Below are 14,515 nucleotides of genomic sequence, written 5' to 3'. Positions count from 1 at the left end.
CAAGACTGATCAAAGATAGGAGACAAGATCAGAGGTTTAAACGACAAGATCAAAGAGATGATTAGAAAACCCTAAATCTAGCCGCTTAGTATGTGATTTGTTCCAAAAGTCCTCCTCTCGTTGCCTCCTCCTCCTCTCTTATAGTACCCTTGTGCGTGATGCCCTAATCGCGCCTATCCTTTGGGCCTTGTCGCCCAAAGGCCGAGTATGTGGGCCTCGATACTATTTCGTCCGAGCCGAGTATAGCTGATCGGCTCAGCTGACCGGCTTAAAGTACTCTAGGGTCGAGCTGACGTTTCTAGCCGCTAAGCCGACTAAGCTCGATCGACCTTGTCGGGCTAGGGCCTGTTATATGATGGGCCTTGTGGAGGGATGTAATCCATCTCCTACAATAAGTCCCCCCCCAGTTCACTTGTGAGCGGCTTGTCGGTCTCAGTGAATTTGTGGGTCGGGTTCGTTCATATAATAGGACCTAATGTCGACGATGGCTCGTTTTATCGGTGTGTGGTTTTAGTCGCGTACCGCGTCTGGTCGCTCCGTGTTGTGTCTTCTCACGATGCGTTATGCTTTACTCGGGAGGTAAACTCCTCGAATGAAGAGCCCAAGCGGTCTTTGGATGGTTAACTCTGTTGAGTTGGTTCGGGCCAGAACCGGAGATTAATTTTGGTCCGGTTTCTTGATTGAAAACCGGTTTGGGCGAGAAACCGAACCGTCGCGAGTAGGTTTTTGGGCATTTAGGCGGCCCTTGAAGCCCATTTAGGCCTTTGTAGACCTAATGATGACGCTTCGAAGGGTGTGCCTCGTTTTTGCTATAAATAGGCGTCTCTCCTTCGCTTTCGTCATTCTTCTCTGCAAGCTCAGGTACTCCACTTTCTCTCCCTTCTCTCTACTTTTATTTTCTCTCTCTAGATAAGCCTTCCGTAGCATAGGGTTTTTTGCTAGTGGTCTAGCTAGTTTAGTCGTTCCCCCGAGTAGAAAGGATATGGCTCCAGGGAATCGGCTATCGCGCGAAGAAAAAGGGAAAGACATAGCTACCTCGCCAAGCCCGGCTAGGGATGCAGACGGGGGTCCGTTGGAGGATTTCGACATAATCCATCGTGATGCTCTGCGGGATACGGAGAATATGAGCCTTTCCCAGCGTCTTCTGGTCGCTGACGCCCATAGACAATTTCGCGAAGAAGCCGAAGAAAACGTTGTGAACGAGGATAGGGAGGCGAGTGGTTCTGAAGCGCCTAGCCTTGTCGTAAGGCCTAGGAGACGGGCTCGTCGAAGGGGTCGCATCGACCAGTCAGACCGTCTTCCCGCCCCGAGAAGTGTTCCGTTCGACGAAGTAGACTGCCGTCCTGTGATTTATCACCCTGGCGGGATTTTCGAAGAACTACCTTCGCTGCCTCCCGAAGCGTTACGCGACCCGCGAGTTCAATCGTGGGGAAACGTTCTCAGTTCCTGCTTTTCCCACGAGACCGTGAAGAGATTGCTGAGGGAGTGTGGTGGCGCCGGAGTCACCTTCATTATTCCTTCGGCTGAACAGCGGCCGTGGTCGCCACCGGTTGGTTACCAGTGCGTGTATGAATCCTACTTCAAGGATCAGACGAAGCTCTGGTTCCCAATCCCCAGACTAATCACGTCTTACGCGTTTCGTCGGGATATCGCCATTTCCCAGCTGCTGAACGGGTCGCTGCGCATAGCCGTCATGTTGATGGTTATGGCCGCGGAGATGGATGTTTCGATGAGCGTGAGAGTATTTGAGGAGCTAACTTTTACGAAGGCGGAGCCTAACGGGATCTTCTCGGTAAAGATGAGAGCGAGTTACAACGTTTTGACCGGTCATCCCAACAAGACGCAGGATTGGCAACGCGCATATTTCTTCATTAAGTCCGACGAGCATGCCTTCGAGGAGCCGCCGGGGGACGATTATCGCGTTTTATGGAATCAGCAACTTGGTAGAAATTTGTCTGTTTACTCGTATTTTGATCGATGGTTCTGATGTTCCCTTCTTCTTTTGCAGTTCGTCATCCCAATACGATCGCCTATCCCGAGAAGTTCTTTGAAACCGCTCAACTGATCGCGACGCACAGTCATCTCAGGTGGCCGGATCTTAGTCGGGAGTGGATACGTCGACAACAAGCTAGGATCGCCAGAGGTAAAGTGGCTGTTTACATTAGAGAGATGCTCTTGAATCTTTCTGTAGTCTTCGTATCTGATTTCTCTTTCTTATATAGTTGATTGGGAGTCGAGACTTCCTTGTGTACTCGGTCCCCGCAAATCACGTCTTTCCCTATTTACTCGGAAGCAACAGAAACTTCTTAACCGAGCTAGAAAAATGGAGGGAGTTCCCGACTTGAGTGCTTTGTTAAAAGGGAAGCTTCAAATGCTCTCGACGACATCGTCTTCTGCCGGCGCCTCGGAGGCCAGGCCTGTTCCCGTAGACGGAGATGCGAACTCCGAGCCGCCAGCTCAGAGTTCCCCAAAGAAGAAAACCAACAAGGCCAACAAGGCCAAAGCCAAGGACAGGAGTGTCCCTTTGGAAGTGGCGCCATCTTCTGCCAATGTCACTGAAGTTGCGGCTAAGAAGAAGAAGAAAAAAGGGAGCAAGAAAAGGTCTCGCGAGGAGGCTTCTGTTGAGGCTAGGGAAACCTCAGCTGCCGTAAGGGATGATGATGCGGAAAGAGACGATCCAGCCGGTTCTACTCGGGGATCGCCTGAGGAGCGTCCCAAGAAGAAGTCGAAGAAGAAAGCAGCGGAAGACGATGGGACTTCAGCTCCCGAGATTCCTTCCAGAAGTGGAGAAACGGCTACCGAAGTCGGAGATGGATCTCGGGGTGAATCTCCGTCGAGTAAGGGAGCCCCTTCGTCTTCTGCGAGGGAGACCGGTGCGGGAAGCGGAGGTTCGCTTCCGCGGAAAACGGGGGGAGGAGTTCGCTTTCCGGACCGCGTAGAGTTCCTTTACGATGAGGCGACTCCGTTGGTCCTGAATCCACTTCGGTGTGCTGAACTGACTCGCCAGATCCGTGGTGGGACCAAAGAGTTGCCGCCGGTCGAGGACTTATACTTCAAAAAGGAGTATATTGACGCGGCTATGGCGGGCAGACGGGTAAACTCGCTTTTCTCCTATTTCCCTTTTTCTTCCTTAAAATTTTTCTAAGTTTTTAATGCTTCACGCAGAGCGACGGGAGCATGAATTACCTCGTGGAGAAGTACGACAGCACCCTGAAGCAGACGATGGTCCAGCTGGGCGCCTCGGATAAACTCGCACGGACAAGATTGAGCGTAATCGAGAGGTTACGCGCTGAGAACAAAAAGCCGGCGACAAAGCGGCCAAAGAGAAAGAGGTCCTCCGAGTTAAGTTTGAGGAGTTGGAGGACAAGCTGAAGTCTGACCGTCTTGCGAAGAAGGACGCTCTCCGCGAGAAAACCCGCTTAGAGCGATTGGTCGCTTCCCTCGAGAAGGAGAAGGCTGAACTCGAGGAAGAGAGGGACGCTGTCGTCGGGACGCTGGTCAAAGAGAGGCAACGTCTGAGGGATTCTAGGGTTCAGGAGGTCACCCGCGAGAGGATCAAGGTCCAGACGGCTATGGCGGACAAGTCTACTCGCTGTATAGGTAAGGTGAAGGGCTATCTGGATCGCCTCATGGCGCGAGAGAAGGCCAAGAACCTGTACGGGCAGGCTTCAGGAACCAAAAAGTGCCTCGAGATGATTAAAGATAGCGGGGTGGCGATTCCGCCGAGTATGATCAACATCTTCTCGGAGCAGGAGAAGATGTATGAAGCTGAAGTCGCCAATCTTTACCTCGAGCCGTTCTCTGAGGATGACTTTGCTCTCTCTCCTCTCAACCTTCCTTCTCGATTTGTGAATGAAGAGCTCATGGGAGTACTTGACCCGTATGGATCGAATGTTGGTCTGATTGGCCACGAGTCAGCCTCCCAGTTGATCACTTCCCGCGAGGCGACTGAAGATCCGATCGATGAGCCGATGGTTGACATTACTTCTGCTTTATCGGAGCGTACCGTCGTTCCCGAAGGAACTGCCATCGAGGAGCGCCTTGACGGGAGCGACCCCGAGGAGACCGGGGACGCGATTCAAACAGACACGGGGGATGTAGCCGCTGAAGATCCGGTCTTAGTTTCTTCATCTGAGGAGCGAGAAGGGGACGAAGTGGGCGAGGAGGAGACCAGGTCATCGCCGGCGCTTGTTGAAGAGATGGACCCGATCCTGCCAGTTTCCGACCCTCCTGCTCCGGTTGAAGGCCTTGGTGATCAAGTCGTTGAACGGGAAACGACCGAAGCGCTCGACCCGAGAAGAGACGACCAAGATGTTGTGGTCTGATCTTGTTGTATGTTATATTTAGGATGCTTTCATCGGTGGTCTTGATAGACCTTGTTGTTGTACTTTTAAAACTCTTTCCATTTTGTGTTTCTTGTCAGTATTTGCAACTCTTAAGCATTTTCATTAATCTGTCGTGTTTTGAAACATAAGATTTTCATATCCTTAATTGTTGCAAATAGACAAGTGATGAACCGGTAATTGGTTTTACTCGGCTATCATCATGTTTCGATTTGGAGTTGTCCAAAAGTCGATAACAAAGAATTGAGTATAAGAGTGAAAGGTCCTTCCGTCCGTTTCCTCAGTGACAATTAAGCAATCGGGTAGCTAAGCCGTTACTCGTTAGTCGAGAAAAGGCAGAGATTCACTCTTGTTTAGTCGGTTCAATGCTTGGGCATAGGTGAACCGTGACTGTTAAGGTCCTGGAGCCAAGTGTCTGATCAGGACATAGCTGCGAGAAAGGGAGCGTGAGTGTCCGCGTATCCTCTGCTGGAGGCACGGGAATCATGATGTGAAAGTCATTGTTTGTTCAATTGAGACCTAGGTAAGGTTTTGACTTTGGTTTTGTTACAGCTGGACCTGTTAAGGCTGCCTACGTACCTCGGTTGAGGATCAAGCCATTCGTAGTTCGTTTTTCCCGAGTAAAAGTGACTGTTGATGGCGCATTTACTCGGTCGAGTAGAAGTGACCACGGGGGTGCATCTACTCTGTTTTTTTTTTTGTTATAGCTGGACCTGTTAAGGCTGCCTACGTACCTCGGTTGAGGATCAAGCCATTCGTAGTTCGTTTTTCTCCCGAGTAAAAGTGACTGTTGATGGCGCATTTACTCGGTCGAGTAGAAGTGACCACGGGGGTGCATCTACTCGGTTTTTTTTTTTTTTTTTTTTTTTTTTTTTTTTTTTTTTAGGTGTAAATACTTCTACGAGTAGAAACGTCGAAGATGCATCGAGTTCCATGATCGCGGGACTTCTTCTCCGCGCGAGGTTTGGAGTCGGTATACGCCAGGTTTAACAACTTTGATGATTTTGTATGGTCCTTCCCACCTGGCGCCGAGTTTACCGGCGTTAAGCTCTTTAGTGTTTTCAAACACTTTGCGCATGACGAGATCACCGAGTTCTAAAGGTCGGGCCCGGACCTTTTTGTTATAGTAGCTCTCAATCTGATGTTGGTAATTCTGGATGCGCAGTAGGGCTTGATCTCTCCGTTCTTCTATCTCATCGAGGGCGTCGAGTAGCATCTCCTTGTTTAGCTCGACGTATTGAGGCATTTTGGAACGTCTGAGGCTTGAAACGTTAACTTCTGCAGGAGCCATGGCTTCAACACCGTAAGCGAGAGAGAAGGGTGTCGATTTAGTCGATCCTCGTGGAGTCGTGCGATGGCTCCATAGGACTCCGTCGAGTTCGTCAGCCCAGTGACCTTTTTTGAGGTCTAGACGCTTTTTAATGCCGTCGATGATGAGTTTGTTGGAGGATTCGGCTTGGCCATTACCTTGCGGGTAACGTGGAGTGGACGGGCTTAGCCGAATGTTCCACTTGCTACAGAATTCCTTAAAGTTGCCTGACATGAACTGTGACCCGTTGTCGGTGACGATCTCGTAGGGCAGTCCGTGGCGGCAAATAATGTTTTTCCAGACGAAGCCGCGGACTTCTTTGTCTGTGACTTGAGCGTATGCTTCAGCTTCGATCCATTTGGTGAAGTAGTCGGTGAGGACGAGGATGAAGCGTCTTTGGCGGGAACAGGGGAGTGGTCCTATGATGTCCATTGCCCATCGCATGAACGGGTAGGGAGCAGTGGTTGTTCGCAACAGTTCGGTTGGACAATGGATGCTGGGTGCGTGCCGTTGGCACTTGTCACAGCTTCTCGCATAAGACTCGCAATCCGCGTTCATTGTTGGCCAGAAGAAGCCTAAGCTCCTTACTTTTATTGCTAACGCGCGTCCGCCTGAATGATTTCCACCGGCGCCTTCATGCGTTTCCGCCATAACCCTTGCTGTCTCGTCGCCATGGATGCATTTTAAGAGCACCTTACTCGCAGTCCATCTGTGCAGTTCATTGTCGAGAACAACGTAATGAGCGCTGCGGGTTTTTAGCCGGCGAGCTGCCCATTTTTCTGCTGGGAGTTCCCCTTTCGAGAGGTAGTCGATGAATTCAGTTCTCCAGTCAGGGCCAAACCCATCGTCGTCTGGAGTGGCGGGTTCAACGACTTGGGCGATGAGGGTTTGATCGATTAGGACGTCGATGCTCGGTTTCTCGATACGATGTATCGGGATGGTTCTTTTCACTTGATCACGAAGCTTGCTGCCAAGGGCGGCGAGGGCATCGGCGCAGACGTTCTCGCCTCTCGGAACTTTGATGAGTTCGAAGAATTCGAACTCTGCTGCCAGGCTTTGCACTATTTTGAGATAGGCGTCCATTCGATCGTTGCGGGCGTCGTAGTCGCCACTGAACTGACTGGCGACTAACTGGGAGTCGCAATAAGCGCTTAGTCGTTTAGCTTTGACGGCTTTTGCTAAGCGGAGTCCTGCGATCAGAGATTCATATTCTGCCTCGTTGTTTAACGCGGGGAAGCCAAAGCTGAAAGATTGTCTGATTAGCTCACCGGTCGGGGACTGCAATTGGACACCGGCGCCTGCCCCCTTGCTGGTCGACGATCCGTCGACATGCAGTGTCCAGTTTGAGTTTGGGAGTGTGAGATCCTGCTCTAATTCCGGGGCCAGTTCGACCAAGAAGTCGGCCAGAACCTGGGATTTCGCTGCCGTGCGGTTCTTGTAGATGATATCGAGCTCGCCGAGTTCGATGGCCCACTTTGTGAGTCTGCCGGATCTGTTAGTGTTCTGGAGTATCGTTCGGAGAGGCTGATCAGTCAGTACTTCCACAGAGTGCGACTGGAAATACGGTCGTAGTTTTCGCGCTGCTTCAACGACTGCTAAAGCCATCTTTTCTAGCGTTGGGTAACGCGTTTCTGGTGCTGTCATGCGTCGGCTCGTGTAGAAGATGGGCTTTTGCTCGCCGCGGTCTTCTTTTATCAGAACGCTGCTGACTGCAGCCTGTGATACTGCGACATAGAGAGATAGAACATCACCGACGTCTGGCTTAGCGAGTACTGGGGGCGTGGTCAGGTACTGTTTGAGTTGAGTGAACGCTTCCTCGCACTTCTCATCCCAAATGAACTTTTTGTTTCCTCGCAGGAGATCGTAGAATGGCAGGCACTTGTCGGTGGATCTGGAGATGAATCGATTTAGAGCGGCTATCCTGCCCGTGAGCCGCTGCACTTCTCTGCTGTTCTTCGGACTCGGGAGGTTTAGAACCGCGGATATTTGCTTTGGGTTCGCCTCGATTCCTCGCTGTGTGACAATGTACCCAAGGAACTCGCCAGAAGAGACCCCGAACGTGCACTTTGCTGGGTTTAGCTTCATGCCGTACTTGTTGAGAGTTTCGAAGCATTCTTGTAGATGGCGGAGGTGATCGGTGGCATGGAGCGACTTAACCAGCATGTCGTCTATGTACACTTCCATGGTGGTACCCAGCTTATCTGCGAACATTTTGTTCACAAGCCTTTGGTAGGTTGCTCCGGCGTTCTTCAGGCCGAATGGCATGACCTTGTAGCAATAGGTTCCCCTATCTGTGATGAAGGCCGTCTTCTCGCGGTCATCCGGGTGCATCATTATTTGGTTGTAACCGGAGAAGGCGTCCATGAAGGTTAGCATCTCGTTTCCAGCTGTAGACTCGACTAAGCGGTCGATGTTGGGAAGAGGGTAGCTATCCTTTGGGCAGGCTTTATTCAGGTCGGTGAAGTCGACGCAGACGCGCCACTTGCCGTTTTTCTTTTTGACGACTACTGGGTTTGCCAACCATTCGGGGTAGCGAACCTCGGCAATCGAACCTGCACCGAGTAGCCTGTCGACTTCCTCGTTCACGGCCTTCGACCTATCGGGGCCGAGCTTACGTCTCTTCTGTCGGATAGGTTTGAAAGTTGGGTCGACATTTAGCTCGTGCGTCGTTATAGTCGGGTCAATGCCTTTCATGTCTGCCATAGACCAAGCGAATGTGGATACGTTCTGTCTGAGGAAATCCAGGACTGACTGCTGCATTTCATCAGAGAGGTATGCGCCAACTCTCACGGTGCGACTCTGGTCGGCATCATCAACAGGTAACTCGAGAACCTCGTTTTCCTGGGAGTAGACTTTTGGGGTTGGAGGGGACACTGAGTTCACGGGTAGCGACGCTCGTTGGAGTTTGACCGTGGCGACTAGGAGATCCCTAGCGGCCTTTTGGTCCCCACGCAATGTTTTTATCTTCCCGTCCACTCCGGGAAACTTGACGCACTGATGGTAGGTAGAGGGGACAGCCTGCATCGAGTGTAACCAAGGAGTACCGAGTATAGCGTGATACGGAGCTTTCGTGCTAACGACGGCGAATTTGACCGTTCGAGTAACGCCGCATGCGCGCACCGGGAGACGGATCGTTCCCAAGATGGTTTCGGATGATCCGTTGAATCCTGTTAGCGTTCTGGAGGACGCTTTTATGTCGTCGAGGTCGACTCCCATCTTCTGCAGAGTTCCTCGGAAGATGAGGTCAACGAAACTCCCGGTGTCAACAAGGATCTTGGTGACATCATACTCTCCAATTCCGAGGACGACGAGGAGGGGATCATTATGGGGCGCGTGGACACCTTCAGCGTCATCTGATGAGAAGGTTATTGGAGGATGACTCGACGGTTTACTCGGCCACTTCTGGGACGTCGTGACTTGTCGACGATAGTCTTTCACGGAACGGACTGAGTCGCCGCTAGGGGAACCCCCCATGATGACGTTTAAAGACTGTCCCGTTTTGACTCGCTTGGAGTTCAGTAAGGCGCGGAGGTCTTTTGGTACGCTGGTATCAGGAGGTGGAAGTTGAGGTTGACCGTTAGCTCGTTCCAACTGTCGTCGTAAGTCTGTTGATTTTGACTTGTTAAGCTTCACGCGGAGATCGCTTACTCCGGCATTGAGTTTGTCTCGGAGGTCGCCGACTGGCCCTTCGTTGTTGTTGCCAACGCTTGTCGAGATGCGCCGAGACTTTCGTGCATCTAGCATCGTCCGGAGATCTCTGCATGTGGTATCGCTTCCATTTTCCGGTGCGAGCCGCCGTTTAAGGCTGTCTCTCAGGTCTCCGGGTACAGGCGAATCGTCATTATCTTCGTCGGACGACAAGGATTGCTGAGAGAGTATAACCTCAATGCGTCTGCGATTAGCCGGATGCTCTTCGTCGGCTGAGGAGTCTCCCCCGCCGTTATCCCTTGGGGTTTCTTCCTCGTCGTCTCGTTGCGGAGCGTCGTTTTGTCGACCTCTGCCAGTGGCTTTGCGCTGGGACCTTCGTTCTTTGTTCTTGCTCCAGCTCTTACCGTTCTTTGGTTTGGCTTTCAATGGCTCAAACTTAAACTCGCCGCTTGCAAGGGACGAGAGGTAATGCGCGTAGAGAGATTTGCATTCTGAGGTATCGTGTCCTTTGACGTCGTGATACTTGCAATGCTTGGTGAGGTCGACGGTCCGGGAAGGTCCTGCTGCTGATCCGACTCCAGCTGCGGGTTGGGTGGTGCAAACAGAATCGACTTTTTGGTCGGATGACTCGAGTTCTCTTACCCACTTGTTCCACCCCTCCCCGCGAACTACGAGAGTGGAGATTGGTGTGTTATTCTCGTTCACGACATACATGTAACCATCCTTGGGACCGTTTTTGTCGTTTGGAGCGTGCTGGCGCGGTTCTTGTCGCGCATTTGCGTTCTTAGCCGCTGGAGCCTTGGGTGCGCTCATCTTGCTGAGGATTGCGTTGGTGTCCTCCTCCATTCGGATGAAGTTGTCGGAGCGTGCGATAGCGTCTTGGAGCGACTTGGTTGGATTCTGGTACAGGTCTTCTCGGAACTTGGAGTGGACCCACAAGGTGTTGCGCAATGCATCGATAGCGATTCCATCTGGGATCTCAATCTTTGACACTACGGCTTTGAATTTCTCCATGTAGTCGCGCAAGCTCTGATCCTTTTTCTGATTGAGGTTCCATAGGCTGGACGCGGTGGCGCTGCGCTTTGTGAACATGATGTATGTCTTGAGAAAAGCTGCTGATAGGTCGCGGAAACATCCGATTGAGTTCTCCTCCAACTGGGAGAACCAAGTCAGGGCTTGCTCGTGAAGAGTCTCGACGAACAGCTGGCAGTAACCTGCGTCCCTTTCGTCGTCGGGGAGACGAGCTCGCGCCATCGCGATGTTAAAAGCGGTCATATGTTCTACCGGGTCTCCGCCGGGCTTGTACTCAGGTAGGCGCAGCTTTTCTATCTTTCCGAGTTGGACGCTAGTTAGCGCGCGAGTAAAAGGAGTGCGCGAGGTTGCGGCGAGTACGCTCTCTATTTGCGGAGCTGCGCTGGTTACATGGTGGATCTTCTCTCCCATTTGTTGAAGGCTGAGTTTGAGCTCGGCGAGCTCGCGTATTGTCGTGAGATCTGAGCCTGCTGGGGGAGCGTCTGCGAGAAAGGCTTCGTTAGGATCCGAGTCGTCAGAGATATGGTCGACTCCGGCTGCCGTAGGATTTGTGTTGAAGAGGCGGCGGCGTGTCAGCTGGGGACGGCTAGTTTGTCCCTCAGGGGCTGTGAGCGCCGCGACCAACGCAGCGAGTTGGTCGTTGGTTGTCTTTTGGACTTCGTCTTGGCGGGCGAGTCGAGCCATGACGGAGCTCATGAATTCTGAGGTGATGGGCGGCGCGGCCGCAGGCGTAGGCGTCGGTTCCTCGCCTGGGGCGCCGAAGGTGGCGTCGTCTTGAGCCATGTAGATCTAGAACGTTGCTTTAGTCAGCCCCACGGTGGGCGCCAATTGTTTGTACAGGATTCGGTTGATTAGAATGAAGAACTTAGAAAATGGGGTGACTAAATACGTTTTATTAGAATCAACACAATGGGTTACAAGACTGATCAAAGATAGGAGACAAGATCAGAGGTTTAAACGACAAGATCAAAGAGATGATTAGGAAACCCTAAATCTAGCCGCTTAGTATGTGATTTGTTCCAAAAGTCCTCCTCTCGTTGCCTCCTCCTCCTCTCTTATAGTACCCTTGTGCGTGATGCCCTAATCGCGCCTATCCTTTGGGCCTTGTCGCCCAAAGGCCGAGTATGTGGGCCTCGATACTATTTCGTCCGAGCCGAGTATAGCTGATCGGCTCAGCTGACCGGCTTAAAGTACTCTAGGGTCGAGCTGACGTTTCTAGCCGCTAAGCCGACTAAGCTCGATCGACCTTGTCGGGCTAGGGCCTGTTATATGATGGGCCTTGTGGAGGGATGTAATCCATCTCCTACATAAACTCAGAGAGAATGTGTTACGGAAACTGTTGTGTATTGTATTCACATACGTCAAGTACTTATACATCTCTACAATATCTTCTTGGGAAGATCTGGCTACATCTACAACTACCAAAGACTTATCTATAATACATTGTCCTTATTTCAACAACCTCAATCTCCAACGAGATATGACATAACCGATACGGTCCGACCAACCCAAACCACTCTTAACACTCCCCCTCAAGTTGGCGCGTGTAAGTTTCGAACGCCCAACTTGTTTAGTAGATAGTGAAACGATGAGCTCCCCAAAGCCTTTGTCATTATGTCGGCTAGTTGCTCTGTTGTCCGTACATGACGAAACGCGATCAGCCGATCCTGAACTGCATCACGCACACTATGACAGTCTGACTCGATGTGTTTCGTTCTTTCATGAAACACAGGGTTCGTAGCTTTGTAAATGGCCGATTTACTATCGCAGAACATCTGCATAGGCTCACTGTGTTTCACTCTAAAATCTCCCAGCAGACGCTTCAACCATTTCAGCTCTCGCAGTGTCGCCGCCATCGCCCTATACTCTGCTTCTGCGGAAGAATGAGACACGGTGTCCTGCTTCTTGGTCTTCCAAGAAATGGGTGAGTCTCCCAACAGCACCACGAACGCAGACAGCGATCTTCTCGACAATGGACATGAAGCCCAATCCGAATCGCATAAGGCTCTTATTCGAAGGTCGCTGACTGCTTTCAACATAATCCCTTGTCCTGGACACCCCTTCAGGTACTTGAGCACACGCACCACCGCATCCCAATGAGCCTCCCTTGGCTTATGCATTACTTGTGACAAGATATGGATCGCATAGCTCAGTTCTGGTCTAGTAATCGCAAGATACACCAGCCGACCAACAACTCTTCTAAACCTCACTGGATCTCGGTAGAATGGTCCCTTGTCCGCCAACAGTCTGTGATTCTGCTCCATAGGCGTCGCCACTGGCTTACAACCCAACAAGCCCGCTTCTGCCACTATGTCTAGAGCATACTTCCTCTGTGAGAGAAACATTCCCATCGGTCCTCTTGCTATCTCGATACCAAGAAAATACTTTGCTTTGCCCAAGTCCTTCATCTTGAACCACTCGTTCAAGTAAGCTTTGAATTTCGTCATCATGTTCAAGTCATCACCAGCGATTATCAGATCATCTACGTAGATGAGAACTCGCAGACTTCGTCCGCCTTTGATGTACGTGAACAGGGAGTAGTCGGAGTACGATTGTTTGAAACCGAACTTCTTAAGCGCAGTTGTGAGCTTAGCGAACCAACAGCGCGGAGCCTGCTTCAAACCATACAAGGATTTTCTCAGTTTACACACCTTCGTGGGACTGTCGCCATAGAAGCCTGGAGGCATCTTCATATACACTTCTTCCTCCAAGTCTCCATGCAGAAATGCATTGTGCACGTCCATCTGATGCACCTCCCAGTTCTTCGCAACTGCTACTTCCAACAACGTGCGAACTGTCGTTATCTTCGCCACAGGCGCAAATGTTTCCCCATAGTCTCGTCCTTCCACTTGTCTGTTGCCGCACACAACAAGTCGCGCCTTGGGTCTCTCCACTGTCCCGTCCGCGTTGTACTTGTACTTGAAAACCCACTGACATATCAATGCTTTCTTTCCTTTAGGCAACTCTGTAACATCCCAAGTTCTCTGTTCTTCTAATGCAACTACCTCCGTCGACATAGCTCCGTTCCATATAGGATCGAGCATTGCTTCTCTCCAGTTTCGCGGCTCCACACCTGCGGAGATTGCTGCGAGAAAAGCTTGGTGTCTCTCTGAGAACACCGCATCAGTGACATAAGCTGTAATGGGATATGAGGAAGCGGTTTTACCTGGACTCGTTTCCGAGTGCCGATACGAAGCGGGATGAACTGGGGGTGTGTTTTGTTTATCAGGACTACATTGCGAGTTGTATGTTACGTAATCTCGTAGCTTGACTGACGGCACTGGAACACGATGACCTCTACCAAGGTCCTCTTGTGCTTCTGCCACCACAGGTGGCTCTGTTTCTGTAACCGTAGGCTCCGAAGTGGGTTCTGTTTCCGGCACTCCGAGCTCTGTTGCTGACCCAGTGGACTCCACTGTCTCTGTTACATCTCCCGTATCTTCCTGAGACCCTTCTTCCGTCGTTTCTGAGTTGCTCCCCCTGGACTCGGGAACTGGATCGCTAGAGTCATGAACCTCAACTATCTTAGGCAGAGATGAGAGCTCCGCAGGAGAGCCGGTTTGATCGTCATGAAATGGGAACGACGACTCAGTGAACTCCACATCTCGAGACACAAAGAATTCTTCATTTTCCAGATCATATAACCTCCATCCTTTCTTGCCGAAAGGATACCCGACGAAAATGCATTTTCTGCTCCTTGCTTTGAACTTGTCTTTGTTGCGAGATGATTTGTGTGCGTAACAAAGACAGCCGAACGTTTTGATTCTGTCGTATGATGGAGACTTTCCATACAGACACTCATACGGAGATTTCCCATTCAAGAGACTGGAGGGAGTTTGATTGATAAGATGAGCTGCAGTTAGCACACTTTCGCCCCAGAATTTGATAGGGAGATTTGCCTGAAACATGATTGATCTTGATACGTTGAGGATATGCCGGTGCTTCCTTTCCACTCTACCATTTTGTTGTGGAGTTGCCACGCAGGAAGTGTGATGCACAATGCCGCTTTCTGCGAAGTACTTCGACAGACACAAGAACTCTGTCCCATTGTCACTGCGAACTGTTTTGACTTGTCGTCCGAACTGTCGCTGAGCAAAAGAACAAAAATTGGGTAGCACCGTCTTTACCTCGGATTTCTCTAACAGTAGATGTATCCAGACAGCTCGTGAACAATCATCGACTA

The 14,515-nt window shown here is 51.0% G+C and overlaps 1 protein-coding gene across 1 annotated transcript; it reads left to right on the top strand.

The window, feature by feature from the left end:
• Nucleotides 1-982: 982 nt before the first annotated feature.
• On the top strand, nucleotides 983-4,325 carry LOC125606951 (meiosis-specific protein ASY2-like). The gene is made up of 5 exons (XM_048776187.1): nucleotides 983-1,943; nucleotides 2,009-2,143; nucleotides 2,223-3,094; nucleotides 3,166-3,306; nucleotides 3,369-4,325. Exons 1-5 carry the CDS (start codon nucleotides 983-985, stop codon nucleotides 4,323-4,325), a joined length of 3,066 nt encoding a protein of 1,021 aa, XP_048632144.1.
• The last annotated feature ends 10,190 nt before the right edge of the window (nucleotides 4,326-14,515 follow it).

This window comes from Brassica napus, chromosome A1, assembly GCF_020379485.1.
Source record: "Brassica napus cultivar Da-Ae chromosome A1, Da-Ae, whole genome shotgun sequence".
Taxonomy (NCBI): Eukaryota; Viridiplantae; Streptophyta; class Magnoliopsida; order Brassicales; family Brassicaceae; genus Brassica; species Brassica napus.
This window is presented reverse-complemented; position numbering and strand designations above follow the sequence as displayed.

Bases quoted from the DNA above. Each gene is read 5' to 3' on its own strand.
- LOC125606951 (XM_048776187.1), top strand. From the start codon at position 983: ATGGCTCCAGGGAATCGGCTATCGCGCGAAGAAAAAGGGAAAGACATA. The intron at 1,944-2,008 runs GTAGAAATTTGT...CTTCTTTTGCAG, and splicing joins TTTATGGAATCAGCAACTTG to TTCGTCATCCCAATACGATC. The intron at 3,095-3,165 runs GTAAACTCGCTT...TGCTTCACGCAG, and splicing joins CGGCTATGGCGGGCAGACGG to AGCGACGGGAGCATGAATTA.